Source organism: Aphanomyces astaci (genome assembly GCF_000520075.1).
Source record: "Aphanomyces astaci strain APO3 unplaced genomic scaffold supercont1.4, whole genome shotgun sequence".
Classification (NCBI taxonomy): Eukaryota; Oomycota; class Saprolegniomycetes; order Saprolegniales; family Verrucalvaceae; genus Aphanomyces; species Aphanomyces astaci.
In genome coordinates, this window is record NW_009798267.1 from 975,162 (window position 1) to 1,001,935 (window position 26,774).

At 55.4% G+C, this 26,774-nt stretch overlaps 9 protein-coding genes across 12 annotated transcripts; 3 read left to right on the forward strand and 6 right to left on the reverse strand.

Moving 5' to 3' along the window:
- Nucleotides 1-793: 793 nt before the first annotated feature.
- On the forward strand, nt 794-13,947 carry H257_02486 (hypothetical protein; the record flags this gene model as incomplete). Its single annotated transcript, XM_009826154.1, has 1 exon — nt 794-13,947. A coding segment is annotated over one exon (13,076 nt), but the record flags the coding sequence as incomplete, so codon positions are not given.
- Nucleotides 13,948-14,034: 87 nt separating this feature from the next.
- H257_02487 (hypothetical protein) lies at nt 14,035-15,727 on the forward strand. Its single transcript, XM_009826155.1, has 5 exons — nt 14,035-14,754; nt 14,806-14,867; nt 14,952-15,088; nt 15,146-15,344; nt 15,398-15,727. Exons 1-5 carry the CDS (start codon nt 14,060-14,062, stop codon nt 15,577-15,579), a joined length of 1,275 nt encoding a protein of 424 aa, XP_009824457.1. The 5' UTR covers nt 14,035-14,059; the 3' UTR covers nt 15,580-15,727.
- Nucleotides 15,728-15,831: 104 nt separating this feature from the next.
- On the reverse strand, nt 15,832-16,989 carry H257_02488 (hypothetical protein). Its single transcript, XM_009826156.1, has 2 exons — nt 16,337-16,989; nt 15,832-16,287 (listed from the first exon to the last, which is right to left on the reverse strand). The coding sequence occupies exons 1-2, from the start codon at nt 16,911-16,913 to the stop codon at nt 15,914-15,916; spliced, it is 951 nt and encodes a 316-aa protein (XP_009824458.1). The 5' UTR covers nt 16,914-16,989; the 3' UTR covers nt 15,832-15,913.
- An 80-nt stretch (nt 16,990-17,069) lies between these two features.
- On the reverse strand, nt 17,070-18,511 carry H257_02489 (hypothetical protein). Of its 3 annotated transcripts, none has more exons than XM_009826159.1 (5): nt 18,411-18,511; nt 18,274-18,360; nt 18,113-18,219; nt 17,871-18,021; nt 17,070-17,818 (listed from the first exon to the last, which is right to left on the reverse strand). In XM_009826159.1, exons 3-5 carry the CDS (start codon nt 18,176-18,178, stop codon nt 17,160-17,162), a joined length of 876 nt encoding a protein of 291 aa, XP_009824461.1. In that variant the 5' UTR covers nt 18,179-18,219; nt 18,274-18,360; nt 18,411-18,511; the 3' UTR covers nt 17,070-17,159. The 3 variants fall into 3 exon arrangements, with proteins under 3 accessions (XP_009824461.1, XP_009824459.1, XP_009824460.1); XM_009826157.1 differs by having other exon boundaries at nt 18,094-18,219; XM_009826158.1 differs by having other exon boundaries at nt 17,871-18,219.
- A 105-nt stretch (nt 18,512-18,616) lies between these two features.
- Nucleotides 18,617-19,375, reverse strand: H257_02490 (hypothetical protein). The gene is made up of 2 exons (XM_009826160.1): nt 19,280-19,375; nt 18,617-19,225 (listed from the first exon to the last, which is right to left on the reverse strand). Exons 1-2 carry the CDS (start codon nt 19,317-19,319, stop codon nt 18,765-18,767), a joined length of 501 nt encoding a protein of 166 aa, XP_009824462.1. The 5' UTR covers nt 19,320-19,375; the 3' UTR covers nt 18,617-18,764.
- Nucleotides 19,376-19,484: 109 nt separating this feature from the next.
- Nucleotides 19,485-21,489, reverse strand: H257_02491 (the record flags this gene model as incomplete). 2 transcript variants are annotated; one of them, XM_009826162.1, is made up of 5 exons in its annotated part: nt 19,485-20,388; nt 20,439-20,577; nt 20,641-20,805; nt 20,854-21,032; nt 21,094-21,489. In XM_009826162.1, the coding sequence occupies 5 exons, from the start codon at nt 21,487-21,489 to the stop codon at nt 19,594-19,596; spliced, it is 1,674 nt and encodes a 557-aa protein (XP_009824464.1). In that variant the 3' UTR covers nt 19,485-19,593. The 2 variants fall into 2 exon arrangements, with proteins under 2 accessions (XP_009824464.1, XP_009824463.1); XM_009826161.1 differs by having other exon boundaries at nt 20,641-21,032.
- A 530-nt stretch (nt 21,490-22,019) lies between these two features.
- Nucleotides 22,020-24,624, forward strand: H257_02492 (hypothetical protein). Its single transcript, XM_009826163.1, has 5 exons — nt 22,020-22,886; nt 22,935-23,375; nt 23,438-23,614; nt 23,711-23,887; nt 23,950-24,624. Exons 1-5 carry the CDS (start codon nt 22,035-22,037, stop codon nt 24,562-24,564), a joined length of 2,262 nt encoding a protein of 753 aa, XP_009824465.1. The 5' UTR covers nt 22,020-22,034; the 3' UTR covers nt 24,565-24,624.
- A 296-nt stretch (nt 24,625-24,920) lies between these two features.
- On the reverse strand, nt 24,921-25,397 carry H257_02493 (hypothetical protein; the record flags this gene model as incomplete). The annotated part of the gene is made up of 1 exon (XM_009826164.1): nt 24,921-25,397. The coding sequence occupies one exon, from the start codon at nt 25,395-25,397 to the stop codon at nt 24,921-24,923; it is 477 nt and encodes a 158-aa protein (XP_009824466.1).
- Nucleotides 25,398-25,925: 528 nt separating this feature from the next.
- On the reverse strand, nt 25,926-26,402 carry H257_02494 (hypothetical protein; the record flags this gene model as incomplete). Its single annotated transcript, XM_009826165.1, has 1 exon — nt 25,926-26,402. One exon carries the CDS (start codon nt 26,400-26,402, stop codon nt 25,926-25,928), a length of 477 nt encoding a protein of 158 aa, XP_009824467.1.
- Between the last annotated feature and the right edge of the window lie 372 nt (nt 26,403-26,774).

Sequence of the window (26,774 nt, forward strand, 5' to 3'; positions counted from 1 at the left end):
CAAATTGTATTGACTACTGGGGGCGGCGCCGCCGCTGCAGGCAGTGGCGGGATCACGCTTTCAACCACTGGTGGTGGCTTTACCACTGGGTCTATTTCCCTGGTTACTGGCGACTCGACCACAGCTGCGATCGGGTCTATTACTGGCGTGGCCGGTCGAAGTTCTGTCGTAAGTGGTGGCAGCGTGTCCTTTACCGCCGGCAGCAGTGCCACAGCAACAGGTGGTTCTAGTAGTCTTGTTGGTGGGGCAGGTGCCATCGGTGGTGGTATTTCCATCGCTGGGGGTGCCGGGACAAACAGCGGTGGTTCCTTGTCACTTACGGCTGGTATCGGTTCTGCTGCGTCAGGTGGTGCCATTGCGTTGCTGAGTGGCGTCGGTGCCAGCACGACCTCCAGCGGGGCGATTACACTGTCTACGGCGGTAGGTCCAAGCACAAGTGGTACGATTTCCCTCGTAACTGGTTCTCCAACCGTCGGATCTGGTGGCGATGTGTCGGTGACTGTTGGTTCCAGTACTGCTGGAATCGGGGGTCGCATTACGCTGACTGCTGGAATTGGTGCAGCCTCAACCGGCGGCAAAACGCGTCTCTTCGGTGGGCAAGGCACCGCGGGTGGTAACGTTGAACTCACGGGTGGAGCTGGTGTTACTACCAATGGAGGGCTAATTGCTGTGTTAAGTGGCGCCGGCGAAGCGACCTCTACAAGCGGTGCAATCACGTTGTCAACATCGGCTACCGCGGCATCAAGTGGTGCCATCTCACTCGCCACAGGTGCAGGCACGAATGGTGTTGGTGGTGACATCAGTGTCTCACCAGGCAGCAGTTCAGCCAACACTGGTGGATCCATTACTCTTACTTCAGGAGTTGGAACTGCCGCAACAGGCGGAAAGACCTCAGTCGTTGGAGGTGCTGGCAGCTTTGGGGGAAGCGCACTCGTGACGGGCGGGGCTGGAACGGCCAACACTGGTGGTCAAGTCGTTGTAATATCGGGTGTGGGTGCTGCAACTGCTGCTAGTGGCGCCATAGTGCTGTCTTCCAGCGGTGGTGCCAGTACCAGTGGTTCTTTGATGTTGGCAACTGGAACCGCAACAGCTGGAACAGGTGGAAGTGTCGCTCTTTCCGCGGGTGGAGGTACTGCAGGCTTGGGAGGTGCAGTATCTGTCGTGGGCGGTGCGAGTACAACTTCGACTGGAGGGCTCACTTCTGTCACTGGTGGCCAAGGCACCTTGGGAGGTAATGTGGCTGTCACAGGTGGTGTGGGTACCACTAGCACTGGCGGCGCTGTTCTTATCACCGGCGGAGCTGGGACCGGTAGTACCGGTGGCAACATTCAATTGGTTAGTGGTGCTGGTGCTACGACGTATGCAAGTGGCTCGATTTCGGTGGCTAGCATTGGCGGAGGCGTGTATCCAACTGGTGCTGTGACCCTGAGCACTGGCCCGTCGTCGTCGGCTGCTGCAGGTACAATTGGCCTTTCGGTCGGATCAAGTGGTTCCGGTATTGGATCAGCTCTGACACTGACAGCGGGTACAAGTACGGCGGCCAGAGGGGGCAAGGTGACCATTACTTCGGGCACTGGGGCTCAAGGTGGAGCTGTCGAATTGGTTGGTGCTGTTTCCGCCACCACAACCGGCGGAGCTATCAGTCTAACCTCTGGTGGCGCGCCAACTGGAACCACCAGTGGCGCAATCACCCTCTCCACTGCCGGAAACGACTACACAAGTGGTGCTATTCAACTGACCACTGGTACTTCTACAAATGGAAACGGAGGCACCATCAGTGCTGCCGTCGGGGCGAGTTCTACGGGCATTGGTGGTCAAATCAGCTTGATTGGTGGTCTCAGCACTGCTTCCACTGGTGGCAAAGTTTCTGTGTCAGGGAATACTGGTACCGCAGGCGGCAACGTCGAGCTCACAGGCGGAACCGCAAGCAGTAATACAGCGACCGGTGGGTCGATTGCACTAACCTCAGGCCAAGGAGGGTCAAAGAGCGGAAATGTGCTTCTCACCACCAATGGCGGTGCGTATACAAGCGGAACGATTACCTTTGCGACCGGCACTGCAACATCGGTTGGAAATAGTGGGAACATTGTTGCGACTGCTGGTGGAAGTGCCGTGGGTAACGGCGGGGGTATCACTCTTACGGGGGGTCTGGGCACGTCGTCTACTGGTGGGAAAGCTAGTGTCGTCGGCGGAGCAGGCGGCGTGGGCGGCAATGTTGAACTGACTGCCGGAGCCGGAAGTGCGACCTTTGGTGGCAGCATCGCTTTGGCGTCTGGTGCTGGTACGACTGCTTCTGGCGCGATCGCATTGTCGTCTACAGGTGGATCGTTTGCCAGTGGCGGCGTTTCCTTGACAACGGGAGATTCTGCGTCCGCAAATGCAGGTGCTATTACAGCTACTTCTGGTCGAAGTGCCACTGGAAATGGACCAGATGTGACGTTGACAGCTGGCATCAGTTCGGCTGCCACTGGCGGAAAGAGTTCCGTCAATGGAGGGTCGGGAACTGTCGGTGGTGATGTTCAACTTTCAGGCGGTAGTGGCTCCAATACTGGTGGCAGTATCACGCTATTTGGTGGTGTCAGCAGTACAAGTACGGGAGGTAGCATCCGTGTTACAACTGGCCAAGGGGCGACTTCGTACGGAAGCGGGGCGATTGTCCTGTCGACTTTGTCCGGTCCAAGCACAAGTGGAGCCATCTCGCTGACTACGGGTACCCCTGTGGCCGGAGCTGGTGGTAACATCGCAGCAACTGTGGGAGATACATCTACCGGAATTGGTGGAAGTATTGCATTCTTGTCAGGAAAAAGTGCTGACGCGGCTGGTGGCAAAACGAGCTTCACTGGTGGTGATGGTGCTGTCGGCGGTAACATTGAGATGACTGGAGGAACTGCAACAGGCACTATCGGCGGTCAAGTTCTACTGACGAGTGGTGCCGGGGCAACGTCCTCCACAAGCGGCCAAGTTCAAGTTTCAACCACGGGTGGTGCAATCAGCAGCGGTGGAATTTCGATACTGACCGGATCGAGCACGGCTGGGTCTGGTGGTAATTTTGCTGTGTCAATTGGCGATAGCTCTGCAAGCATTGGAGGAAGTTCCACTATTACAGCCGGTTTGAGTACTACTGCTGATGGTGGCAAAATTGCCCTTCAGAGCGGATCTGGAACCATCGGAGGAAATCTTGAGTTGACTGCTGGTACTGGAAGCGATGCGGCTGGTGCTGGCGGCAAGGTTCTTATTTCAAGTGGCGAAGGCAGTGCTAGCACTGGCGGTGCTATTAAACTCATCACTGGTGCTGGTGCTTCAACCAAGGCTAGCGGTGATTTGACGTTGAGCACTTTGGCGGGTGCAACAACTAGTGGCAAGATTAACTTGGTGACTGGCGACGCGTCAACTGGTGCTGGTGGTGCCATTGGGTTGACGGCTGGCAGTAGCACTGGTGTTGCTGGAAGTTCCGTGATGTTACAATCTGGCGCTAGCACTGACAATACCGGAGGGCAAGTTGCCATTAATGCAGGTCAAGGATTGGCTGGGGGCGTGATCCAGCTCAGTGCAGGCACCGGGTCCACTGGTGTTGGTGGGCACATTTCGTTGGTCAGTGGAATCGCTGCCACTGCCTCAGTCAGTGGGGAGATTAAGCTCTCAACTGTGGGTGGCGGTTTCACTAGTGGTGCACTATCAGTCACTTCTGGGGAATCCACTGCCGGAAATGGTGGCAATATTGCGGTCACAGTTGGCGCCAGTACCACTGGCCTTGGTGGGACCATCACGTTAACGTCTGGAAGTACAAGCGCGTCCACTGGTGGAAAGTTGTCGGCGTTTGGAGGCGCTGGCACGGTTGGTGGAAATGCTGAAGTTACGGGTGGCAGTGCAGGCGGTGGGACTGGAGTGGGTGGCGGCAACGTCATCTTAACAGGGGGTGCTGCTACAATCACAACCGGTGGTAGTATTAACTTGGTCAGTGGTTCCGGAGGCAGCGCCGCCGCCAGTGGCAAAGTCACATTGTCAACTCTTGCAGGGGCAAGCTCAAGTGGGGCTTTGTCCTTGACGACTGGTGCTGCATCTGCTGGCGCTGGAGGTGCTCTTACCGCTTTGGTTGGCTCGACGTCGACTGGGGCTGGAAGTGCAATTTCACTTACAGCAGGCATCAGTGGAGACAACTCTGGCGGAAAAGTTCGAGCGACTGGTGGGCAAGGTGTGACCGGCGGAGGTGACATCGAAGTTACAAGTGGAGCTGCTACAACCGGCAATGGCGGGAACATTATCCTAACAAGTGGAGCCGCTGGAAGCTCGTCTACGAGTGGAACCATTGGTTTATCGTCTGCGACTGGTGCATTCAACACCGGCGGTGTGAACATCGTGTCCGGCGCTGCTACTTCTGGGTCAAGTGGCGGTATCATCGCCTCTGTTGGATCATCGTCAACTGGAATCGGTAGTACGATTTCGCTGACGGCTGGCGCTAGTGGAAATGCGGCTGGTGGCAAAAGCTCCATTCTTGGTGGCGCAGGCACAGTCGGTGGTAATGTGGAGCTCACTGCAGGAGTGGGTAACACTCTCAATGGCGGAGCAATCTCGCTGGCTGGGGGTAGCTCCACGACGGCTATCGGTGGTGGAATCAACGTTGTTACTGGTACTGGTGCCACAGGTCAAGCCAGTGGTGCTGTGTCCATTTCGTCTGCCGGTGGAGGACCTTCTAGTGGTCAAATTCGCATCTCAAGTGGAACATCCACGGCTGCGTCCGGCGGGAACATCGCGTTATCCGTCGGTGGCAGTAACACCAGTGTCGGCGGCACGATGACCTTGACGTCAGGCGCAAGCGCGGCTGCCGTTGGCGGTGGTACGACTGTTTCTGGAGGCGGTGGCACTGGAGGTGGTACCGTGACCATCAATGGTGGCGACGGCTCCACTACTAATGGCGGTGCAGTCTTGCTCAATGGTGGAGCGGGTTCCTCTGGTATTGGTGGCGCACTTCGCCTTACAAGCGGCGTGGGGTCTGCCACGGCAAGCAGTGGATTAATTGTATTGGCATCGGCGGATAACGGTGGCTCCAGTGGAGCCATTTCGTTTACAACTGGAGTTGCGTCCGACGGGACTGGTGGCGGCGTCAGTGCCAATGTCGGAAGCAGTTCCGGAACTAACCCTGGAGGCGCCATTTCTCTTGTGTCGGGGCCGAGTGCGTCGGCTTCAGGAGGCAATGCTGGCATCACTGGTGGTGCTGGCACCGCGGGTGGTGAGATTCAACTCACCGGTGGTGCGGCAACGACTAACACGGGTGGAAGTATTCGTTTAAGCGGCGGGACATCTTCAGCTTCTACTGGAGGTGGAATTTTCATTACCACGGGCACATCAACTGGCACGGCTGCAAGTGGAGATATACAACTATCCACGGCTTCTGGAGCGTTCCCATCTGGTGGGATTGGCTTGTCCACTGGTGCGTCGTCGTCAGGAGTTGGTGGCTCTATTTCTGCTTTGGCTGGTTCCAGCAACACTGGCCTCGGAGGTTCCATCTCCTTCACGGGCGGTATTGGCAGTGCGTCTACTGGAGGAAAGAGCTCGATCGTCGGAGGTCAAGGCACTGTTGGCGGAAGCGTTGAAGTCACAAGTGGCGTTGGGTCATCCTCAACCGGAGGTCAAATTGTACTAACCACGGGTGGTGGCTCTGCGTCTCAAGGTAGCGGTGCCGTTTCTCTTTCGACAACTGGTGGAGCGTTTTCCTCTGGTTCAATTTTCGTCACCACTGGCACATCCACTGGTGGTAGTGGGGGTGCTATTAGTGCTGCCGTGGGGGCCAGCAGTACTGGCATTGGCGGCCAAGTGAGTTTGATTGCAGGCTCAAGCTCCGCTTCGACGGGTGGAAAGGTGTCCATTTCTGGTAATTCAGGCACTGTTGGAGGCAATATCGAGTTCAATGGCGGTTCGGCAACCTCAACGACAGGCGGGAATATCCAGCTCTCGTCTGGCCTTGGAGGCACCCGAAGTGGCGATGTGGCGTTGTCAACTAGTGGCGGTGCATTTACCAGTGGATCGATCACCCTCACCACAGGCACAGCGACATCCACTGGCAACAGTGGCAGTATTACTGGATTGGCAGGAACCAGTGCTGTGGGCATTGGTGGGGCCATCACACTGACAGCTGGTGTCAGTGCTGCTTCAACCGGAGGCAAATCGAGTGTTTTTGGTGGTCAAGGGACAATTGGCGGCAATGTGGAATTCACAGGGGGTGTGGGTACGTCGACCACGGGTGGCAGTGTGTTGTTGACGAGTGGTGGTGGCGCATCGTCATCATCCAGTGGAAGTATCTCAATGTCGACAACTGGTGGAGCGTTCAGTAGTGGCCAGCTATCGCTAGTCACTGGAGGCTCAACATCTGCGTCTGGAGGGGCCATTGGGGCTGTTGTTGGTGGTAGTACCACAGGCGTTGGAGGGTCCATCACCTTGACGTCTGGAAGTAGCACAGCCTCCACTGGTGGTAAAACTTCCGTCACAGCGGGTTCGGGTACTGTCGGTGGTAGGTTCGAGGCTACTGGTGGCGCCGGATCAAGCACCGGAGGCTCAATCCTATTGACTGGTGGCGCGAGCACGGGGAGTACCGGAGGGTCAATGACTTTCGCTACTGGTGCTGGTGCTGCCACGTATGCCAGTGGTGGCATTACGCTTTCAACCTCAACTGGACCAAGTACCTCTGGAGTAATTGCGCTGACAACGGGAACACCTACCGCTGGCAGTGGTGGTGCTGTGACCATATCCGTAGGTGGGAGTGTAACCGGCATTGGCTCTGCGATCACAGCAACTGCCGGTGCCAGCACTGCGTCCACAGGTGGCAAGAATGCCATATTTGGTGGCGCCGGTACGGTTGGAGGCAACGTCGAACTGACCAGTGGGACAGGATCCGCTGGTTTGGGCGGGACCATTGCCTTGCTCGGAGGGGCTGGGGGGTCGACTGCTACTAGTGGCGGTATCACGTTGTCGACAAGTGGAACGTCTGCTTCCAGTGGCGCAATCTCGTTGGCTACGGGGGCTGGTGCGAACGGTGTGGGCGGTGGTATTACCGCTAGCGTTGGTGCCACCACGGCAGGAATTGGAGGTGTTATTTCACTGAGTGCTGGAACTGCATCAGCCTCAACCGGCGGCAAAGCGTCGCTTTTCAGTGGTGCTGGTACGACGGGTGGCAACTTTGAACTCACGAGTGGGGCTGGAAGTGCCAACACTGGAGGTCAAATCGTCGTGGTGACTGGTACCGGTGCCGCAGCTGCTGCCAGTGGTGCACTTACCTTGTCTACCGCTGGAGGCACAAGCACAAGCGGCGCAGTGACGTTGGCTTCCGGAGCTGTGACTGCAGGATCGGGTGGTAGTGTGACTGTGTCATCCGGAGCTGGTACAGTTGGTTTGGGTGGAACAGTAAGTATCGGCAGTGGGTCGTCTACCGCTGCGACGGGTGGAGCTATTTCCCTTCAAGCAGGGCAAGGCTCATACGGTGGCAACCTTGGCTTTTATGCTGGTGCGGGGTCTACTAACGCTGGTGGGAAAGTTACCATTGCGTCTGGTGCCAGTACCGGTGCTGCAAGTGGATTGATCAGTCTCTCGACGGCCAATGGTGCCGGAAATAGTGGCGCTTTGTCACTGGCTACAGGCACGTCGTCTGCCGGAACTGGGGGTGACATTACAGCCACCGTCAGCTCTGGTGCACTAGACACCGGTGGTAAGATCACTCTGACCGCTGGGTCGAGTAGTGTTGCAGCCGGTGGTAAGATATCCGTGACCGGTGGCGGTGGAACTGTGGGAGGAGACGTCGAATTTAATGGCGGTGCTGCAAGTGCTGGCACGGGTGGTAACGTTCTACTCAACACCGGAACAGGCACGCTGTCAAGCGGAGGCATCACCTTGTCCACCCTCGGAGGTGCTGCACAAAGCGGCCCCATTGCTATCAACACTGGCACGGGGACTTCCGCTGCAGGTTCTATTGCAATGGCTGTGGGAGGAGGGGCCGCAAGTGCTGCCGGCTCCATTACTCTAACCGCCGGACTGACGTCGTCTGCCTCTGGAACTGGGGGCAAAATGTTCTTATACGGAGGTAGCGGGAACATCGGCGGTGGAATTACCCTGACTGGCGGGGCTGGCACCAATTTGGCTGGCGGAAGTTTGGCATTGACTGGTGGCCTAAGCACTGCTGGCACGGGTGGAGGTGTCCAATTGGCCACTGGTTCCGGCGCAAGCGGCTTTGGAAGTGGCGCGATTACAGTTTCAACTGGCGGCGCGTCCGGCTCGTCTGGTGCAATTTCGCTTACCACGGGCAATGCTGGTGGCACTGGCTCGAGTGGGGCCATTACGCTTTCGGTTGGGAGTTCGTCGGGCACTGGACGAGCGTGGGCTGCAACAGCTGGATTAAGTACCACCAGTAGCGGTGGTAAAGCGTCTCTGGCAGCCGGTGGTGGTGTCACAGGTGGCAATGTTGAGCTTACAAGTGGGTTGGGTACGTCGACAGGTGGCAATCTACTGTTGACGAGTGGCGGGGGTTCTTCTTCCGGTACAAGTGGCAATGTCTACATCATCTCAGCAAGTGGCTCTACAACTGGTGGTTCGATCGCATTGACCACTGGAACTGCGACTGGCACGAGTGGGGCTATCACCATGTCTGTTGGTGCCGGGGGTTCCTCTGCTGGTGGCGCATTGACACTTCAATCTGGACAAAGTACGTCAGCTAGTGGCGGTGGCGTTGCCATCACTGCTGGAAACGGTGCTGCTGGTGGCGGTATTCAACTGACAGCTGGAACAGGCAGCACGGGTTTGGGTGGCTTCGTGTCGCTCTCAGCTGGCCAAGGAACGGCCGGAAATGGTGGCTACGTTGAACTCGTCAGTGGATTTGGTGGTGGGACCAGTGGTTCGATCACGATCTCAGCATCCGGTGCGACGGGAAACAGTGGAGCCGTGACGATTTCCACTGGAACATCTAGTACTGCGTCGGCAGGTGCTATAACAATTGCCACTGGCGGCACAACCACAGGCGTGGGTTCTGCGGTCACACTGACATCAGGCACCAGCGCGAACTCTGCGGGTGGTACAACGTTAGTCGTTGGTGGCGCAGGCACAGTTGGTGGTGACGTTCAACTCACCGGCGGGGCTGGAAGCAGTGCCACGGGTACTGGTGGCGGGAATGTGAACCTTAATGGGGGTACAGGCACCGCCAGCACGGGTGGCAATATCAACTTGGTCACTGGGGCCGGAGCGACGACAAAGGCGAGTGGTCAAATAACCCTGTCTACTTTGGCTGGCGCCATTACTAGCGGTAGTATTTCCCTGTCGACGGGTTCTGCTAGTGCTGGATCTGGAGGTGTCATTACTGTGACTGCAGGCACAAGTTCGACCGGGGTTGGCAGTGCAGTCACAGTTACGGCTGGTGAAAGTGCCAACAACAAAGGTGGCAAGTCCAAGGCTGTTGGCGGTCGTGGCACGATTGGAGGAGACGTGGAACTGACTGGCGGAGTCGGTACTACTGGCCTCGGAGGCAACATTGTGTTGACGAGTGGAACCGGCGTTGGCTCGAGCGGTGGTGTGACTCTCTCAACGGTCGGCGGGACTATCAGCAGTGGCTCCATTGCACTATCCACCGGAACGTCAACGTCTGGCAATGGCGGGGGTATTTCGCTTTCCGCTGGGGGTACTTCCACAGGTCCAGGAACGGCCATCACCATCACTCCTGGGGTAAGCAGTGACAATACCGGTGGGAAGACGACCATCGTTGGCGGTGGTGGAGTTGTGGGTGGCAACGTCGAACTCACAGGCGGCACTGGAACTACGGCAGCGTCCATTGCAGGCGGAAATGTCATTTTGTCTGGAGGAACCGGAACCCAAGCCACTGGTGGAGGTGTTACACTCGTCAGCGGTGCTGGAGCTGCTACCATGGCAAGTGGCCAAGTAACGCTGTCGACGTTGGCTGGTGCTGCAACCACTGGCAGCATTTCACTGATTTCTGGCGCTGCCACTGCTGGATCTGGCGGGTCAATCAGCGTTACCGTGGGCGCGAGCTCGACAGGCGTAGGCAGTGCAGTGACGGTGACTGCAGGCAGTAGCGGCGACAACACTGGCGGCAAGTCAAAGCTTGTCGGTGGTCAAGGTACTGCCGGTGGAAACATTGAATTGAACGGTGGTGTGGGTACCGCTGGAATCGGTGGTAACGTGTTGCTGACAAGTGGGCTTGGCACAACTGCAAGCGGTACCTTGACGTTCTCAACGGTTGGTGGTGCGATCAATAGTGGCGCCATTTCGCTACTCTCTGGAACGTCTACAGCCGGCAACGGTGGTAACATTGTGGCAACAGTTGGCGGCAGCACAACCGGTGCAGGTGGTGCCATCGCGCTCACGTCTGGGGCAACGTCGGCTACTGGAGCTACTGGTGGTAAAACATCTTTGGTTGGTGGTTCCGGTGCCATAGGAGGCAATGTCGAATTGACTGGTGGAGGTGGCGCAAGCGGTGGTAGCGTTGTCTTGACGGGTGGAAGCGGAGTTTCCAATAGCGGTGGCGACATTAACCTCGTCAGTGGCGCCGGTGCGGCAACGGCTGCGAGTGGTCGGATCACATTGTCCACTGTCGGTGGAGCGGCAACAAGCGGCAGTATTGCGCTAACTACTGGGGGTGCTACTGCTGGTTCCGGTGGCGTGATCACAATCACAGCAGGCTCAAGCTCGTCGGGAGTTGGAAGTTCTGTGACGACCACAGCAGGAGCCACCACTGGAAACACTGGAGGCAAAGCCAGTACCATTGGTGGACAAGGTTCGGTTGGTGGCAACGTCGAGTTGACCGGAGGTGTTGGTACTACTGGCGTTGGTGGCACCGTTCTATTGACCAGCGGATCGGGTTCCACAACCAGCGGTGCTGTTACTCTATCAACAATTGGAGGGGCCATCAACAGTGGAGATATTTCACTCTTATCTGGAACCTCATCAGCCGGTAACGGCGGCAACATTGTGGCTACTGTTGGGGGGAGCTCCACCGGAATTGGTGGTGCAGTAACGATTACTGCCGGTGCAACGTCGTCGACGACTGCCGCCGGCGGTAAAGCGACGTTGATTGGAGGTACCGGTGCGGTTGGAGGCAACGTTGAATTGAAAGCAGGGGCAGGAACGTCGTCGTCTGTCATTGGCGGAGGAAATGTCATTGTGACTGCTGGAGCCGGCTCAGCTAGTACTGGTGGCAGTATCAGCTTGATTAGTGGTGCCGGAGCATCCACGGCTGCGAGCGGTCAAATTACATTGTCAACCTTGGCTGGAACTAGTACAAGCGGCAGTATTTCACTCTCTACAGGAGCAGCAACCGCTGGCTCGGGTGGGGTGATCAGAATCACAGCCGGTGCAAGTTCCTCCGGGGTGGGTAGCAGTGTGACCGTCACTGCTGGTAGCACTACTGGTAATACTGGCGGTACAAGCAATATTGTTGGTGGAGCTGGATCTGTTGGCGGTAACGTAGCGTTGAACGGTGGGGCCGGCACAGCTGGCGTTGGCGGTGACGTGGTATTGTCCGGCGGAATAGGTTCGACCACAAGCGGTGCAGTTTCATTGTCCACTATTGGCGGTGCCATCAACAGCGGAGCCATTTCCTTGTCGACTGGATCGTCAACGTCTGGCACTGGAGGTGTCATTTCACTTTCGGTGGGTGCTACGTCCACGGGTGTTGGAAGTGCCATCTCGTTGACTCCAGGTACCAGTGGTGACGACACTGGCGGCAAATCGTCCATTTTTGGCGGGACTGGTGTTATTGGCGGAAACGTTGAATTAACAGGTGGCACTGGCACTACAGCGTCCACCAGTGTTGGTGGGGGCAATGTCATTTTGTCTGGTGGTGCCGCGACTTTGGGAACGGGTGGCGCCGTCCAGCTCATCAGCGGAGCTGGTGCCTCTTCCAAAGCAAGTGGGGTGATTGTTCTCTCCACTTTGGCGGGGGCTGCCACAAGCGGTAGTATTTCACTCACCACGGGCGATGCAAGTGCCGGATCGGGCGGTACGATCGGAATCTCCGCGGGTTCGTCGTCTACGGGAGTTGGAAGTGCGGTGACCGTCACTGCAGGCAGCAGCTCAGACAATACCGGTGGGAAAAGTCGACTATTTGGCGGGGAAGGTACCGTGGGTGGAAATGTGGAGCTGACCGGTGGTGTTGGGTCCGCCGGCGCAGGTGGGAACGTGGTCCTCAAGTCTGGGTCTGGTTCCACGGCAAGTGGAGCTCTGACGTTGTCTACACTTGGCGGCGCTATCAATAGTGGCGTCATTTCCATTCTGTCTGGCACGTCTACTTCTGGAAGTGGTGGCAACATTGTTGCGACGGTCGGCGATAGTTCCACTGGAGTGGGTGGCTCCATTACGTTAACGTCTGGCTTGACGTCATCGACGACGTTAGCAGGAGGGAAAACGTCCCTTGTGGGTGGGGCTGGTGCGATTGGTGGCAATGTCGAGTTGACTGGTGGTGTTGGGTCAGGCACCGCTACCGGCGCTGGAGGTGGCAGCGTGGTGCTAACTGGCGGCTCGGGAACGAGTAACACTGGCGGCAGCATCAACCTCATCAGTGGCGCCGGCTCTTCCACCAAGGCAAGTGGTCAAATCACGTTGTCGACGTTGTCGGGTGCTGCACCGACGGGCAGCATTTTATTGACGACGGGCACTGCGACCGCAGGTGGTGGCGGTGGCATCGCGCTTACTGTTGGAAGTAGTTCGACAGGAGTGGGGAACTCCGTTGCCCTCACTGCTGGCAACAGTGGTGACAACACTGGCGGGAAGAATACTCTTACCGGAGGACAAGGGCTAGCTGGAGGCAACATCGAGCTCACTGGGGGGCTGGGTACAACTGGCGTTGGCGGCAATATAGTCATGGTCGGCGGTGCAGGTGCGTCGGGTTCCACCAGCGGCGGCATCACCCTCTCGACAGTTGGAACTGGAATGTCCAGCGGGGCAATTGCTATCGTCACGGCCGATTCCACCACTGGATCTGGCGGTGCGATTTCGTTGTCGGTTGGGTCCAGCTCTGTCGGCATCGGTAGCGCTGTGTCGGTCACAGCGGGCGCCAGCAGTCTCTCCACTGGAGGCAAGGCCACCATCACGGGTGGTGCGGGTACCATTGGTGGCAACGTGGAGTTGAAAGCTGGCGCTGGCTCTTCCACGGTGGGTGGCAACCTCTTGCTGGTATCGGGAGCTGGCTCCACCATCGGGGGGTCCGTCACGGTGCGACTTGGTGCTGGGTCGTCCAGTGGGTCGTTCTCTGTCGCGGACGCCACGGCGTCGTCGCTGCTGACTGTCAGCCCGACGTTGCTGGCAGGTGCGTGTGCTGCCATTACACTCAGCGCCACCGCCTCGAGCTTGTCGTTGGCGTCGACGGGAGTGGTGCTCACGGGCACGACCACCAAAGTCACGGGCGGCAACTTGCTTGTGGACTCGAACGGGTTTGAGATCAGCAATTCTGGTACGCCCAAGTTTACCGTGTCCAACGGAGGCAACATCGTCACAGCGGGCACAATGGAATTGACCATGGACGCGGCGACGATCACACACTCTGGCGCGACTTCGCTCGCGGTGACCACGCCTTCGTTTTCGCTCACGGTCACCAATGACATCACGCTGGGCTCGGCTGCGCAGACGGCGCCCATTACATTGAACGGCCCGATCACGGCGGCCAGTTCCGTGGCGATTGGAACGTCTGCCACCGTTGGCAGCACACTTAGCGTCACATCCACCACAAGTTTGAATGGGTTGGTCAAGATGGCGGGAGCATTCACGTCGTCCGCCATCACATCGACCACGAGTTGCACACAAGGCGACTTCAAGTACGACACGACAGACTTGTACATTTGCGTTGGCGTCACGTACAAAAGAGTGACGTACACGGCGTGGTGATTTCAAGACAATATCAAAGTAGAAATAGCAATTGCATTTGCACTAGTATTATTTAATAGACATTTCATGTTTGTGTAATATTCGCGATTCACAGTCAACAACGAAATAAGTTGAAGTCTCATATAAGGAAGCAAAAAGCGGTTACGAAACGACAATCATTGTTGCGCAGAAAGATATCCCACACGTTAGGATGGCGACGGTGCAGCTTCCGGTGTCCGTGACGGCATCATCCGCGACAGACAATAACGGTCCAGCAGTCGCAGCAGTAACGACGACAGAAGGAGGTGGTGTCTTACCAAAGGCGAAGAATCGTCCCAATGCGTCCAAGTTTACCCAACAAACTCTGCCGGTGTGGACGCCCATTTTGACGCTGCGGTGGTCGGTGGCAGTGTTGTTGCTTGGCACCATCGTGTGCTTGACACTTGGAGGTCTTGTGCTACAACGCTCAAGGAACATGAGTGTGTACCGTGTGGTATATGACGGTCCGTCGTCCGCTACGGCCGTGGTCGAGTCCGAGCAGTCAGGCGGCACAGTGGTGCACGTGAGCAAGTGCCACCTGGCGTCGCCACACGATGCCAACTCGTTCTCAGGCTCCAAGACGTGCTTTGTAACGATCACACTGCAGCGGGACATCGCAGGCGATACCCTCGTGTTTTATGAGCTGAGTCCATTCTACCAGAACCATCGACGATACATGACTTCGCAGCTCCCACAGCAGTACATGGGCGGATGGCAAGCTGGAGACACGACCACAGCGTGCGACCCAGTGCTGACGTCCCCCGATTCGTTGCTGTGCAACGGAACCGTGTGTTATGGAGCCAACGTTTCGCGGCAGCATTACCCGTGCGGGTTGGTGGCCAACACAATGTTCAACGACATCTTTTGGTACGTTCTGACGTTTGCATCTGCCCAAGTTGTAACGTGGCAGCTGTGCAGGCTACACAATGGAACGCTTCCGTCAGGCCAACAGCTCTACCCCACCGACTTGCTCCACACGGGTACATGAATCCTGTCGCCGGCTTCATCATCAAGTGCGCAGGAAGAGTTGTAGCTCATGACCGTTGTGGGTGGGGGGATTGTAGGCATTGCACGCACGTTCCAATCGTACAACTTTGCAAACCCTTCGGGGGGACTTGACCTGGATTCGTTCCTCCCCATTTGGCACAACCCCAACTACAGCCGCATCATTCCGCCTCCGGGAACGTCCTTGCCTCCTCAGGTACTACGACATATGGAAATGTTGTCCGTCCGTGTGTGTACTTGATAATGCACTTAGATTACGTCCGACTACACCAACAGTACGGCGTGGACGACTTTGGCGCCTGGCACGGGGGTCGAAAACGAATTCTTCCGTGTGTGGGTCAACCTCGCAGCGGGCAATGTCGTGCGCAAACCGTATGGCCGCATTGGCGTGCGTGACCTTCCCGCCGGCACCACGCTCACGTTTGCTGTCCAATCCAACTTTTTCACCGATGGTACGTACTTCTCATCATAATGATTTAGCCCTTCATGAAGGCGTTGTTGGCAGGCACGAAAGCGATTGTGGTGGGGGAAATAGCCTGGTTTGGCAGCGAAAACGTGGCGCTGGGGGTGGTGTTTCTCGTCGTGGGCAGCTTGTGCTTGGTCGCGACGGTGGTGTTTGCGTACAAAGCCATCCGCAACCCCCGACGACTCGGCGACGTCACCACGCTCAAGTGGAAGTTGCACTAACACACAGTGTGCTTTGACTACTGATACACTGTAAGAACAGTGTCGCAGCTCATAACTTGGTGTCGAGCAAATAATGAAACATTCCATGAGTTGGGGGGTAGTGATGCCGCCTTTTCAACGTGGGTTCAAGGGCGACTTTACTATTGACCATATCGCTATAGGTTTTGTCGTTTTGCAATGCACATTGAAGTTAGTTTGCAGGATTTGTACAGCGTACAGTACTCCCTCCGCATGTACTAGGGACTCGTCCACTCAAACAACGTACGGCACTTATTAGAACTACAATACTGTACACTTTCAAACACTGTTGCTGCCATGGAATGCAATGACCACTTCACGTCGAAGGTAGGCGTGTCGGAGGGACGGCGTCGTCTGGTCGATTGTCTCGTGCGTACAGGACGTGTCGAAGCCACGAGTGAAAGAAAGCAGCATCTGGAGCGATGAAATTGGCATGAAATGCGTCCATGTCTGAAGGGGTGATAGAGAGGGGGTGGTGGCCCTCTGCGTCGACGAGGACAACGGACACAAGTGGCCTTCCTGACAGAGTGTGGGCATCTTGAATGGACGACAGGGGTGCGTCTGTGGAGACAAGCCCCCACGTGGGTGCGAACGTGACGCGGACGATGTCGATCCAACAGACGGCGTCGGCCTGATCATGCACCACGGCGCAGTCCAACGTGTTCAAATGAGTGGCATCGAAGGAAAGCACTAGATATGGATATGAGACAACGTTTCAATGCAGAATGAAGCTGCGTACGCAACAAGTGGTGGGCCAACGCATCCAGAAACGCAGCGCGGGTCGCTCTCTGCCGGTCAAGGACGGCCAGTGCAACCTGGATCGTTGTTGGTGTGTGGAGATGCACAGCGAGACTGGTGGTTTCGGTGAGTGCATATTCGATGCATGCGTCTTCTATCCGTGAGTTGGCATGCACACGTACGTGGATCACATGAGTACTGTCGAAAGGAACTGAAATCGCGAGCAGGTAGTGCGCCATGGAGTGATCGACAGCGACGGTGGCATTCGGATGGGTCACGACGAGCGATTCCATGAGTTTCTTCCATGGCTCAAAGGCAGCGACGCATGTGTGCATGTACGATTGGATCAGAGTGACAAGGTCCCCACGCGACCAGGCCACGCCCACTGAGCCGATGGTCACATTGTCACACAAGACCGCCTTGCATTCACAAGCATGGTCGTCAGACGAGCGACAATCGAGGCATGTAGAATGATGCCCAGAGCTCTTCTTGGCCTGGATCTTGACGATGTATTGCTGCCTGCCAATTCTCACTTGAACGAGTTGGTCAGTTGAATCTACCGCTGCGAAGGCTTGCATGTGCAAATTCAAAATGCCAGGGTACTCCTCTTTGATTGGACAATAATCGCTACCCAATGATATCACTTGTTTCGACGATTTATAACCAATCAAGTTCGCCAAACATTCGTGAATCGACCGAGTACAACAGGTTCCTTGAAACAACTACTAGTATTATAAACAACAGGAAAATGCACATTATCATGTCATTATAGGGATACGAAAGACTGTACGTTCATATCCACTCGTTCGTCATGTCCGTTTCCCTTATTCCTTGCGTGGTGGTGGCGCCAAGAATGCTTCGGTTTGCGTGTCCGCGACCGTCTTGGCCAGACTCTCGACGGGGGTCCACGGCGCCGAGTCGTTCACGGGCAGGTCCCAGTTGGGCGCATGGACGCGGGTGCCCGGGTGCGTGCTCACAGGTGTGTAGGACGTTTCGCCGCTTTGCGACGGTGTCCACGTGCACGGCAAGAGCGACCCAAAGAGCAGGTGCTGGATCACAGGAAACTTGTGCAACACTTCGCCTTCGTAAAGCTTGAGCATGCCGCCGTTGATCTTGTCCCACGAGTGCACGCCGCTGATGTCGTTGAGCATCGGCGACGTCTCGGCGAACGACCCGGACGACTTGACGTCGCGCACAAACTTGACCGCGTCCAGGTACAAGTACTCTCCGTGGTGGAGCTGCAGCGTCCCATCGTCATGCACGCAGCTGGGCGCGAGGTTGGTTTGGCCCACGAGCTGGGACGACCCAAAGTAGAACGGCAGGCACTGGTAGTCATCCAGTCCCCATACCCCGTGCGACCCCGCCGGTTCCAGCATGTACACCTTCTGGAGGCGGCGCATGAGGACGAGATACGCGTGGAAGATCTTGAGCACGATGGCGGGGAAGTCGGCTTGGCGGAGGAACCCGATTTTGTGTAGCCCGCCTGCAGGGACACGAGTGAGTCGCGATCATGGATGGAGAAAACGAGGACGTACATAACCAGATGATAAAGCTCGTTTCATGGCCCGTGCCATAATCGATCCGCACGCGGTTGCCGAAACTGTCGATCAAGTACGGACACAACTCGATCGCCGCCTCTTTCAGCTCGGGTGGGTCCAACATGGCTTCGTGGATGCGCGGGGATTCCTACGATCGCAGTTGCCGTGAATGCATGGAAAAGGGATGGGACGAGCGAGGGAAAGAGAGTTGCGCACATACATCCACCAATCGGTCGTACCACGTGCGAAAGGCCTTGTTCCCGAACCGCATCGGCTGCGCAATCGGTGGGATCTCGTCGATCCATGTGTTCAGAGTAGCGAGCACAGCCAAGACGGACTCGACATTCTACCAGCACACAAGAGTCATGCATACTAATTATGTGAAAAGAGCATGGCATACCTTGGACACGGGGATATCGTCGGTCAGCTTCTTGCCTTTCACGCTTTCGTTCAAATGCTTGACGAAGCGGAGAATCATTTCATACGCCTACAATCAAGGCACTGCATGACGAATCAGGGACATATGCATCGATGTACATTGGAGCGGAGGAATTGGCGCAAGTCCGCTTCCGAGAAGATGGCGCGGTGAGGAATCACGTAGGGCGAAGACATGTTCCAGGTGCGCTTGTCGGTTGATGGAGAATTTTTGGGACGAGCTTGCAAGGTTTCGGATACATTATCCGGATATCGAAATCCGTCACAAGTCGAATATATGGCGCCAAGATCGCCGCGCGCCATTGTTGAAGCCGTAACAACATGGAAGGTCATTTCGTTATCATGCAACTTCTTAGGAAGGAAATGACGCGGGGAAACATGATGGACGACGAAGAAGAAACTAATGTGATGATATGCAATTTCGTTCAAGGTACGGTTTGCGTTTCCCACAAGTACTTAAAAGTCTTCTTGCGACTTGCGCACGATACGGCGGCAATGCTTCTTGAACCCGTCCTTGTTGGTTCTCCACTCGACAGCGGCATCGAGGTTTGCTGGGGACTCGTCGTTCGGGTCCGAAAGCATGGAAATGACCGACACAAGAATGGCTTCCACGCCCAAAATCGGGCGCCATCGCTCGTCCGCTGACTCTTGGGCGTTCATGCGGTCCTCGCCTGGCGGATGCAAAATCGATATGCACACCACGCCGTTAGAGTAGACGTTGGGATGCCACATTTCCGAGACAAAGGTCATTTTCGGCGGCATGTTGGGGAAATCTTTGGGGAATTCCAGTCGGGCTTTGAAGAACGCGCCTTCGTACAGCGTGTCGGGCGGCCCCACAAGCATGATTTCCCAGTTGAACAGGTTTTCGTCGTCCCCCAAGCCAACACTCACACCCTCCGGCGGGTTGCGGCTAAGTTCTAGCATGTCACGGTAAGGATGTTGATTCCATGACATGTAGCATCATCTCATACCTGTAAATTGTCGACGCAAGAGTTCACGGCCGTAGTCCATCGTAGCCCTGCTGGTGAAGTGGGTTCGGTGGTGGTTGTCCGGAGGGAAGAATTTGGTTGTGTTTGGGTGTTGTAGACGCTGCTAGGTTGCTGCCATTCATTGGATAAAATAGTTCAGAAATAAGCCAATCAACATCGATTTGTTGACCAAAATTCGATAATTATTCGACGGAATCCTTATTTTCTTGGTTTTCTAGAAAACGTCGCCGTTGACGGACCGACACAGATGTGTGCATGAAGGAAGGTCTTATGACATGGACGTGTCTCCTGGTATTCTAGTTTGGAAAGACATCCCTACGGCGACGACGCAATTCGTCAATGTGATGTGCAAACGCCGCGATTTCTGCCTTGGACGACACATGTGCTGCCACGTGGTCGCGGTGCGTGGCCTCCATGACGTCGAGCGTCCGCCGCAAAAGATCCAACGAGGAATGCGTAGCACCGCCACCAGTGATATGATTTCGCAACGCATCCAATTGTGTTTTGTGCGCTTTCCACTCACGACGCTTGTCTTGCCAATACCGCATTCGACTCTCCATCTCACGCACAACGTTTTCCATTTCGTCGTCCGATGGGACTACATGCTGTACATGCGATCGTCTTGGGGATGTCGGCACCGACATCCCGTACTTGCCCAGACCGACATGCATGATGCTTTTTGATTCCTTCGTCCTCTCCGTGAGTCCCCTCGCCGGGAACGCGGCCGTCGACGACGCGTCCACATCCGCATCATACAGCAACTCCAGGGGCTTTCGTGGAGGCATTCGATGGTGCGTTACTGCAGCGCTCGCCATCCCCAGCGGTTGAATTTCTTGCTCGATGGCGGCATGCCGACTCGCCGTTGTCGGCCACCATTCCTTCCTGCTTTCAACGCGTCCTGTGATGCGTCCCCGCGAGGCCACATATCTCCAGTGTGCCACAATCCGTGCGATCCGTCTCCAGAGGCGCGCCGCAGCCGCCACCGCCTGCGTCTGTACACGCAGAAGGCGCTGGTCATGGAGGACGAACGCCGCTTGAGCCCAATGGACTAGCCCCTGTCGCAGGAAATTCGCGTGCCTCCACTCCAATGCCTAGATACGACTGTTTCTCGTACATGTTTGCATTACTCGATGCAGACTACCTCGTGGAGATGATGTCGTTTGGCTTGCCGCGTTCGCATCCGTAGGATCCACCCGTGGAACGCCCGTCGCTGCATGGTCAGCTTCCAGTGCGTTAATGCGGCAATGGTTTGAAGCCGCGTTGCTTTCGATAGCAGGGCGCTACGGAGAGGTTCCATGTGTCCATGAGTCTTGATGAAAGGAAGGTATGATGGCGAGTTGTACTTTTGACGCCAGGTGGACAGGTTCTGCTTCTGCACGACGAGCGCGCGGTGCTTTGCCGCACGAAAGTAGAGGATTTCGTCCCATCGTCGCATCCCAATGAACTGCACCCACGCATCCAGCACTCGCTTGGTCAAGGACACTTGCGCGTGGACACGGACACGATGGCTACAGTGATCCATGACGAATATTCTCTTTTGGAAGGGGACGATGTACAGGATCACGCGGTGGGCAGCGCCGCTTCGTGCGTATTCTCTCCATCTTTGGAACGTTTCCGAGATTTGAACGTGCTTGGATTGCGCTTGATGGAGTTCGAAAGAGGATTCGACTTGCACACGACGTCGATGGCGAATCGAACAAAACTCCCGCCATCCCGCAAACGACCGACGCAATAGCTGTACAAGGAAAACGGCATTTTGAGCGATATGGAGATGATGTGGGGGTGTAGGAGTGTACCGAAATGTGATGGATGTGATCGGCAGTGCGGACAAGACGGGCGTCTCGCACCGCGCGACGATGGGACTCCTGCCACGAGCGAAATACATGCTTGGTCCAGTACAGACGAAACTGAATAGCTTGTCGTTGACGCTGACGCACATGCTCACTCCATCGGTAGAAACTCCGAGCTTGGATCTTCCTTGACATCATTCGATGAAGAAGTTGCAGTCGAGAATTCCGTTCATGGACGAGCTGCGTAAAGGCCCGAAATCCCTTCTGCAGTAGGTGGAAGTAGTGGAATCGAACTGCGTGACGACGCTTCATCTCCTGCTGCTGCTTGTATCGTGCTAAGTGGGACCATTCCTGGAAGACTCGCCGCAGGTGTCCTGCACCGCCGTCGGTCAATGTTGTCATGATGTGATCTGAAGAGCCAATCAACGGTTCTCAGTGCAGAACGGTTTCGCTTGATTGGTCAAAATATTCGCCAATCAAATTCAACTAATTTCAGATGCGCCAATCAACCATTCGCGATTCGATTCGATATGCTCTTCAGACAGGGCTATACGTATACAATTATAGTTGAGAATGTGCAGGGATGTTAAAGGACGATTTGCCAGTTCTCTTGGTAGTGCGTGCTGTCACTGCTAGGGTTGAGTAGACGTACACTGTACCCGTGTACTACAGTAACGTGAACCGTGAATTTTTACCTCTACCAGTAGGAGGAAGGCTATCCGGATGTTTTTCACCAAGTACTCAAAAATGTACTTTAGTGAGGGATTGAAGCAAACATAAGGCCAACTCTATTCAAGGTACTCCGAGGATACTTTAATGAATGTAGAATAACACTTGCCATTTGTATGGACCCTATCCCAGAAGGTAGAGATCCCTATCCAGAAGGTAGAGTTTCCGGATACGAGTGGTGCGACTCGACCACATTTGAGCATTCCTGGATTGACATCATGGCCCGCGCCCAAAATTTCGAGAACGCGTCGATTGACGAGCTCAATGCCGCTATCGATGTCACGGGCACGAAGATCCGAGACCTCCGCAACAACAAGCAGAACATGGCGGAAATCGCCGTGGAAGTGAAGCAGTTGGTGACATTACGACGATTGTTGAAGGAGAAGGTTGAAGGGGGTGGCCAACAAGCTGTCCAACCAGTGTCGACTACCCTGGTCAAGTCCGACGAAGCAGATGACGCCAAGTCGTCGATTGACGAGCAAACCAAGCCTGTCGATCCTACCCCTGTCGCTACGAAGTCAACAACAACCCCCACCGTCGTTGTCCCGGAGCCTCAACCATCCCCCAAGGTCAAAGCTCAGACAGTAGCACCTATTGCTTCGAACGACAGCGCGAAGAAGTTTGCTGTGTTGGAATCGGAATTGGCGACCACTTCGGCGAAATTGAGCTTGGAATTAAGCCGCGCGTCGAGTCTCCAAGACGAGTTGAATCGCCAAGTGCAGAAATACGACATTGAAATGACCACGTCCGTCAACATGCAACAACGTCTCCAAAACGACATGAAGAAGTTGGTGCAGGACAAGCTTGAGCTGGAACGCTCCCTGAAGCAGGCCAAAGATACCCACGCCGCTGCCCTCGCTGCCGCGACCGACGCCTTGGCTTCCACCCAGGAAAGTTTGGCCAAAGAATCCCAAAGCTTCTTGATCCTCAAAGCCGCCGAAGCCGAATCGCAGCAAGAAGTGTCGTCGTTGAAGGTCCAGTTGGCCAACACTCATGCGCAATTGTCGACGTTGACAGCCGAGTTGGAAAGTGTCCGAAATCACAGCCGCGAACAAGACTCATTGCTACAGGTACCTCTATGACGTCTACTTCCTATGAAACTCACGTTCTCAATGTAGCAAGCCCAGCGGGAGTTGGAACGGGAACGCGTTCGATTCGACATGGAGCTGGACGCGGAGAAGAAGCTGCAGTCCCGCATGCACAGCGACGCGCGGCGGTATTCCCTGGAGCGCCAGTCGTCTGTGGACCAACTCAAGGCAACGGTGACCGAGTCGGAAAAACTACAGGCGACGCTAGCTGCGACGTCTGCCGCCAAAGCCGACTTGGAGGATACCATTGTGCGGCTGGAAGCCGAGCGGGAGACCAGCCAGGGGCTGCTGAAGACACTCGCGTCCGATGTGCACGCGCAAAAAGGCGATTTGGAGCGCCTAAACAAGGCACAAGCCAAGTGGGAAGCGGAGAAGCGCGAGTTGGAAGCCCAAGCTGCATCGCACGAAGCCACCAAGGCTAAACTGACGGCATTGGAAGCCCACAACACGGAACTCCAGTCGTCGATTGATGTAAGCAGGCCATGTTGGTTGGGTACATGATATGTGACGTGGGGATATATATATGGATGCAGGCGACTGCGGCGGAAACCAAGGCTTTGGAGGACAAATTGGCAAACCTTCATGCGACGCAGGATGCGTTGGCGGCGGAAAAGGCGACGCTGCTGCGTCATGTGACCAAGAGCCAAGCCGACTTGGAAGCGTTGGATCGTATTCAAACGGAAAACGATGCGCTCCAGCGTGCTATCAATGTACGACAGATGGCTGATTGACGTTGTTTACGGCTGAGAACTGCGTGTCCTTTGCGAGATTGCTTTGTGTGTGACGTGGTTTTGTTTATTTCGCAGGACATGAGCAAAGCATCGGACCACACGCACGAAAAGCTGGACGAGCTCAAGCTCGCGTTGACGACATTGGAATCGGACAAGGCGGCGTTGCTCCACCACGCGGCCACGAACGACGCGCACGAAGCCACGATTGCTCAATTGACGCTGGAAAACACGCACTTGCGGTCGACTGTGACGGTACCCTCGTCGTCGTCCTCCATCATCCATCGTGAATGCAATCCGTGATGGAAATGAGATAGGACAAGGTGGCGGCGGCGGAAGCGGCGGTGAAGCGTGTGGCGGTGGCGGAAGCCAAGTTGCAAGACACGCAGTACATGATGACGACCGAGATGCTCGCGGTGGCGTCGTTGGAGAAACACGTGGCCAAGCTGCAGGCCGAACTGACCGCCGTGACGACCCAGCACAGTGCCGCCCTGCGCGCCAAGGAAGCCGACGCCAAGCAGGCGGTAGCGGACGCCCAAGCGGCCCAATCGGCGCTGTTGCAACTGCAACGAACGACGGAGAAGGCGTCCAACAACGTTGCCGCCAAGGACGAAGCGCTCAAGGTCGCCAAGGCGGCGGCGACTACCCTTCGCGCCCAAGTGGCGCAGGTCAAGAACGAGCTGGCGACGGTAGAAGTCGCGTTGAAGCAAGCCGAGGCCAAGGCGGTGTCGACCAAGGGCGACAAGGACGACGTCGCTCGACTGCGCAAGGAGAACGGCAAGCTGGCCGACGTGATTGCCCAACTCCGCAAGAGCTCCGCCGACGCACTGGACGCCCACGCGGCCGTCAAAACGCTGGAAAGTCAGCGACTTGTGCTCGTGGTGCTGGTCGTCGCATTGCTCGCGGTGTTGGCGGCGACGCTCACCGCATAGTACTACTACTTACATAACGATGGATGAGGGCATCCATACTAATTGCGTTTGTATGGCATATCCTAGTTACTGTTGGAAAACATTGAAAGTCGCAGCAATAGTGCACATTGGGAGAAAAAAACTGTGTTTCAATATGTATTGCATGGTTGACAGCCTTCATGTTTGTTAACACTTGCACGACTCAAGGTGCCCCAAAGTAGTAGAATACTGTATCGTTTACTAGTACTCGATGAAAGGTTGAGGTCACGGGATAAGAATACTAATACTACGTAGTAATCACTTTTACAGTTCGTGCTAAGAAATTACTAGTATTTAAGTACTGTAGTAGTACTACGTAGTAGTAATCCACTCCAAGTTTACAAAATGCGTTTCCAAAAAGTCACTTTGCCCTCGCCGTCGGCATAAAAGTCGGGGATTTCGCCGCAGTTTGTGAACCCCCAGCGGGTGTAAATCGCTCTCGTCTTGGCCAACATGTCTGTCGCGCTGGTTTCCACGAGCAGAATGCGTGCGCCTTGCTGCCGCACAAATGCTTGGACAAACTCCATGAGTCGACGACCGACGCCTTTGCCTTGATGGCCCGGAGCGACGCCAATCCACCACAAGTTCCACACTCGATCCGTGTCCTTCATGATGCTCAAGTAGACCCAGCCATTGATGGTCTCGTCGTCCACTGAAACAAACGCATAATGGTGGTCTCCCAGCGCGTTGGCATAGAGGTGGTCTAACGTTTCCCCAAGGAGCATCTCGGCTTCGCCAGGCTGGAAGATGCCAGTGGAAGCGGCAAGAGCGACGAGGCTGGCTTTGCTGTCAGTGGGGGCTACAGGGCGAATCATGTTGTGGGGCTGATGATTGTTGCGGCCAACGGAAGTTCAAGGAACCTGCGAGTGTTCGCTGTTCGCAGTCTCGTCTGGCGTTGGGGTGAAGATTACGGGCCATATATCTTAGGAGCAGTAGACATCATCATGATCAGTCATTCAAATACATGGTATATATATAAGTACTTCGAAGTATGAATTACACTATAACTCATCACATGGTGACAGGATGTCTGATGCGATGTACTCTCACAAACTATAAATCTGATACAATCAGTTGCTTCATGGATCTTCGCTATTGGAGGAAAAACCTGTGTTTCAATATGTATTGCATGGTTGACAGCCTTCATGTTTGTTAACACTTGCACGACTCAAGGTGCCCCAAAGTAGTAGACTACTGTATCGTTTACTAGTACTCGATGAAAGGTTGAGGTCACGGGATAAGAATACTAATACTACGTAGTAATCACTTTTACAGTTCGTGCTAAGAAATTACTAGTATTTAAGTACTGTAGTAGTACTACGTAGTAGTAATCCACTCCAAGTTTACAAAATGCGTTTCCAAAAAGTCACTTTGCCCTCGCCGTCGGCATAAAAGTCGGGGATTTCGCCGCAGTTTGTGAACCCCCAGCGGGTGTAAATCGCTCTCGTCTTGGCCAACATGTCTGTCGCGCTGGTTTCCACGAGCAGAATGCGTGCGCCTTGCTGCCGCACAAATGCTTGGACAAACTCCATGAGTCGACGACCGACGCCTTTGCCTTGATGGCCCGGAGCGACGCCAATCCACCACAAGTTCCACACTCGATCCGTGTCCTTCATGATGCTCAAGTAGACCCAGCCATTGATGGTCTCGTCGTCCACTGAAACAAACGCATAATGGTGGTCTCCCAGCGCGTTGGCATAGAGGTGGTCTAACGTTTCCCCAAGGAGCATCTCGGCTTCGCCAGGCTGGAAGATGCCAGTGGAAGCGGCAAGAGCGACGAGGCTGGCTTTGCTGTCAGTGGGGGCTACAGGGCGAATCATGTTGTGGGGCTGATGATTGTTGCGGCCAACGGAAGTTCAAGGAACCTGCGAGTGTTCGCTGTTCGCAGTCTCGTCTGGCGTTGGGGTGAAGATTACGGGCCATATATCTTAGGAGCAGTAGACATCATCATGATCAGTCATTCAAATACATGGTACCAGTATATATATAAGTACTTCGAAGTATGAATTACACTATAACTCATCACATGGTGACAGGATGTCTGATGCGATGTACTCTCACAAACTATAAATCTGATACAATCAGTTGCTTCATGGATCTTCGCTATTGGAGGAAAAACCTGTGTTTCAATATGTATTGCATGGTTGACAGCCTTCATGTTTGTTAACACTTGCACGACTCAAGGTGCCCCA

Coding starts and splice junctions, on each gene's coding strand:
- H257_02492 (XM_009826163.1), top strand. CDS start 22,035: ATGGCCCGCGCCCAAAATTTCGAGAACGCGTCGATTGACGAGCTCAAT. Junction 23,376..23,437: donor AACTCCAGTCGTCGATTGAT/GTAAGCAGGCCA, acceptor ATATGGATGCAG/GCGACTGCGGCGGAAACCAA. Junction 23,888..23,949: donor ACTTGCGGTCGACTGTGACG/GTACCCTCGTCG, acceptor GAAATGAGATAG/GACAAGGTGGCGGCGGCGGA.
- H257_02490 (XM_009826160.1), bottom strand. CDS start 19,319: ATGGACTACGGCCGTGAACTCTTGCGTCGACAATTTACAG. Junction 19,226..19,279: donor CTTGCGTCGACAATTTACAG/GTATGAGATGAT, acceptor GTGACATGCTAG/AACTTAGCCGCAACCCGCCG.
- H257_02489 (XM_009826157.1), bottom strand. CDS start 18,485: ATGTCTTCGCCCTACGTGATTCCTCACCGCGCCATCTTCTCGGAAGCG. Junction 18,361..18,410: donor GCCAATTCCTCCGCTCCAAT/GTACATCGATGC, acceptor CCTTGATTGTAG/GCGTATGAAATGATTCTCCG. Junction 18,022..18,093: donor GGTACGACCGATTGGTGGAT/GTATGTGCGCAA, acceptor CTGCGATCGTAG/GAATCCCCGCGCATCCACGA.
- H257_02488 (XM_009826156.1), bottom strand. CDS start 16,913: ATGCAAGCCTTCGCAGCGGTAGATTCAACTGACCAACTCGTTCAAGTG. Junction 16,288..16,336: donor GTTGGCCCACCACTTGTTGC/GTACGCAGCTTC, acceptor ATCCATATCTAG/TGCTTTCCTTCGATGCCACT.
- H257_02487 (XM_009826155.1), top strand. CDS start 14,060: ATGGCGACGGTGCAGCTTCCGGTGTCCGTGACGGCATCATCCGCGACA. Junction 14,755..14,805: donor ATGTTCAACGACATCTTTTG/GTACGTTCTGAC, acceptor GCAGCTGTGCAG/GCTACACAATGGAACGCTTC. Junction 15,089..15,145: donor GAACGTCCTTGCCTCCTCAG/GTACTACGACAT, acceptor TAATGCACTTAG/ATTACGTCCGACTACACCAA.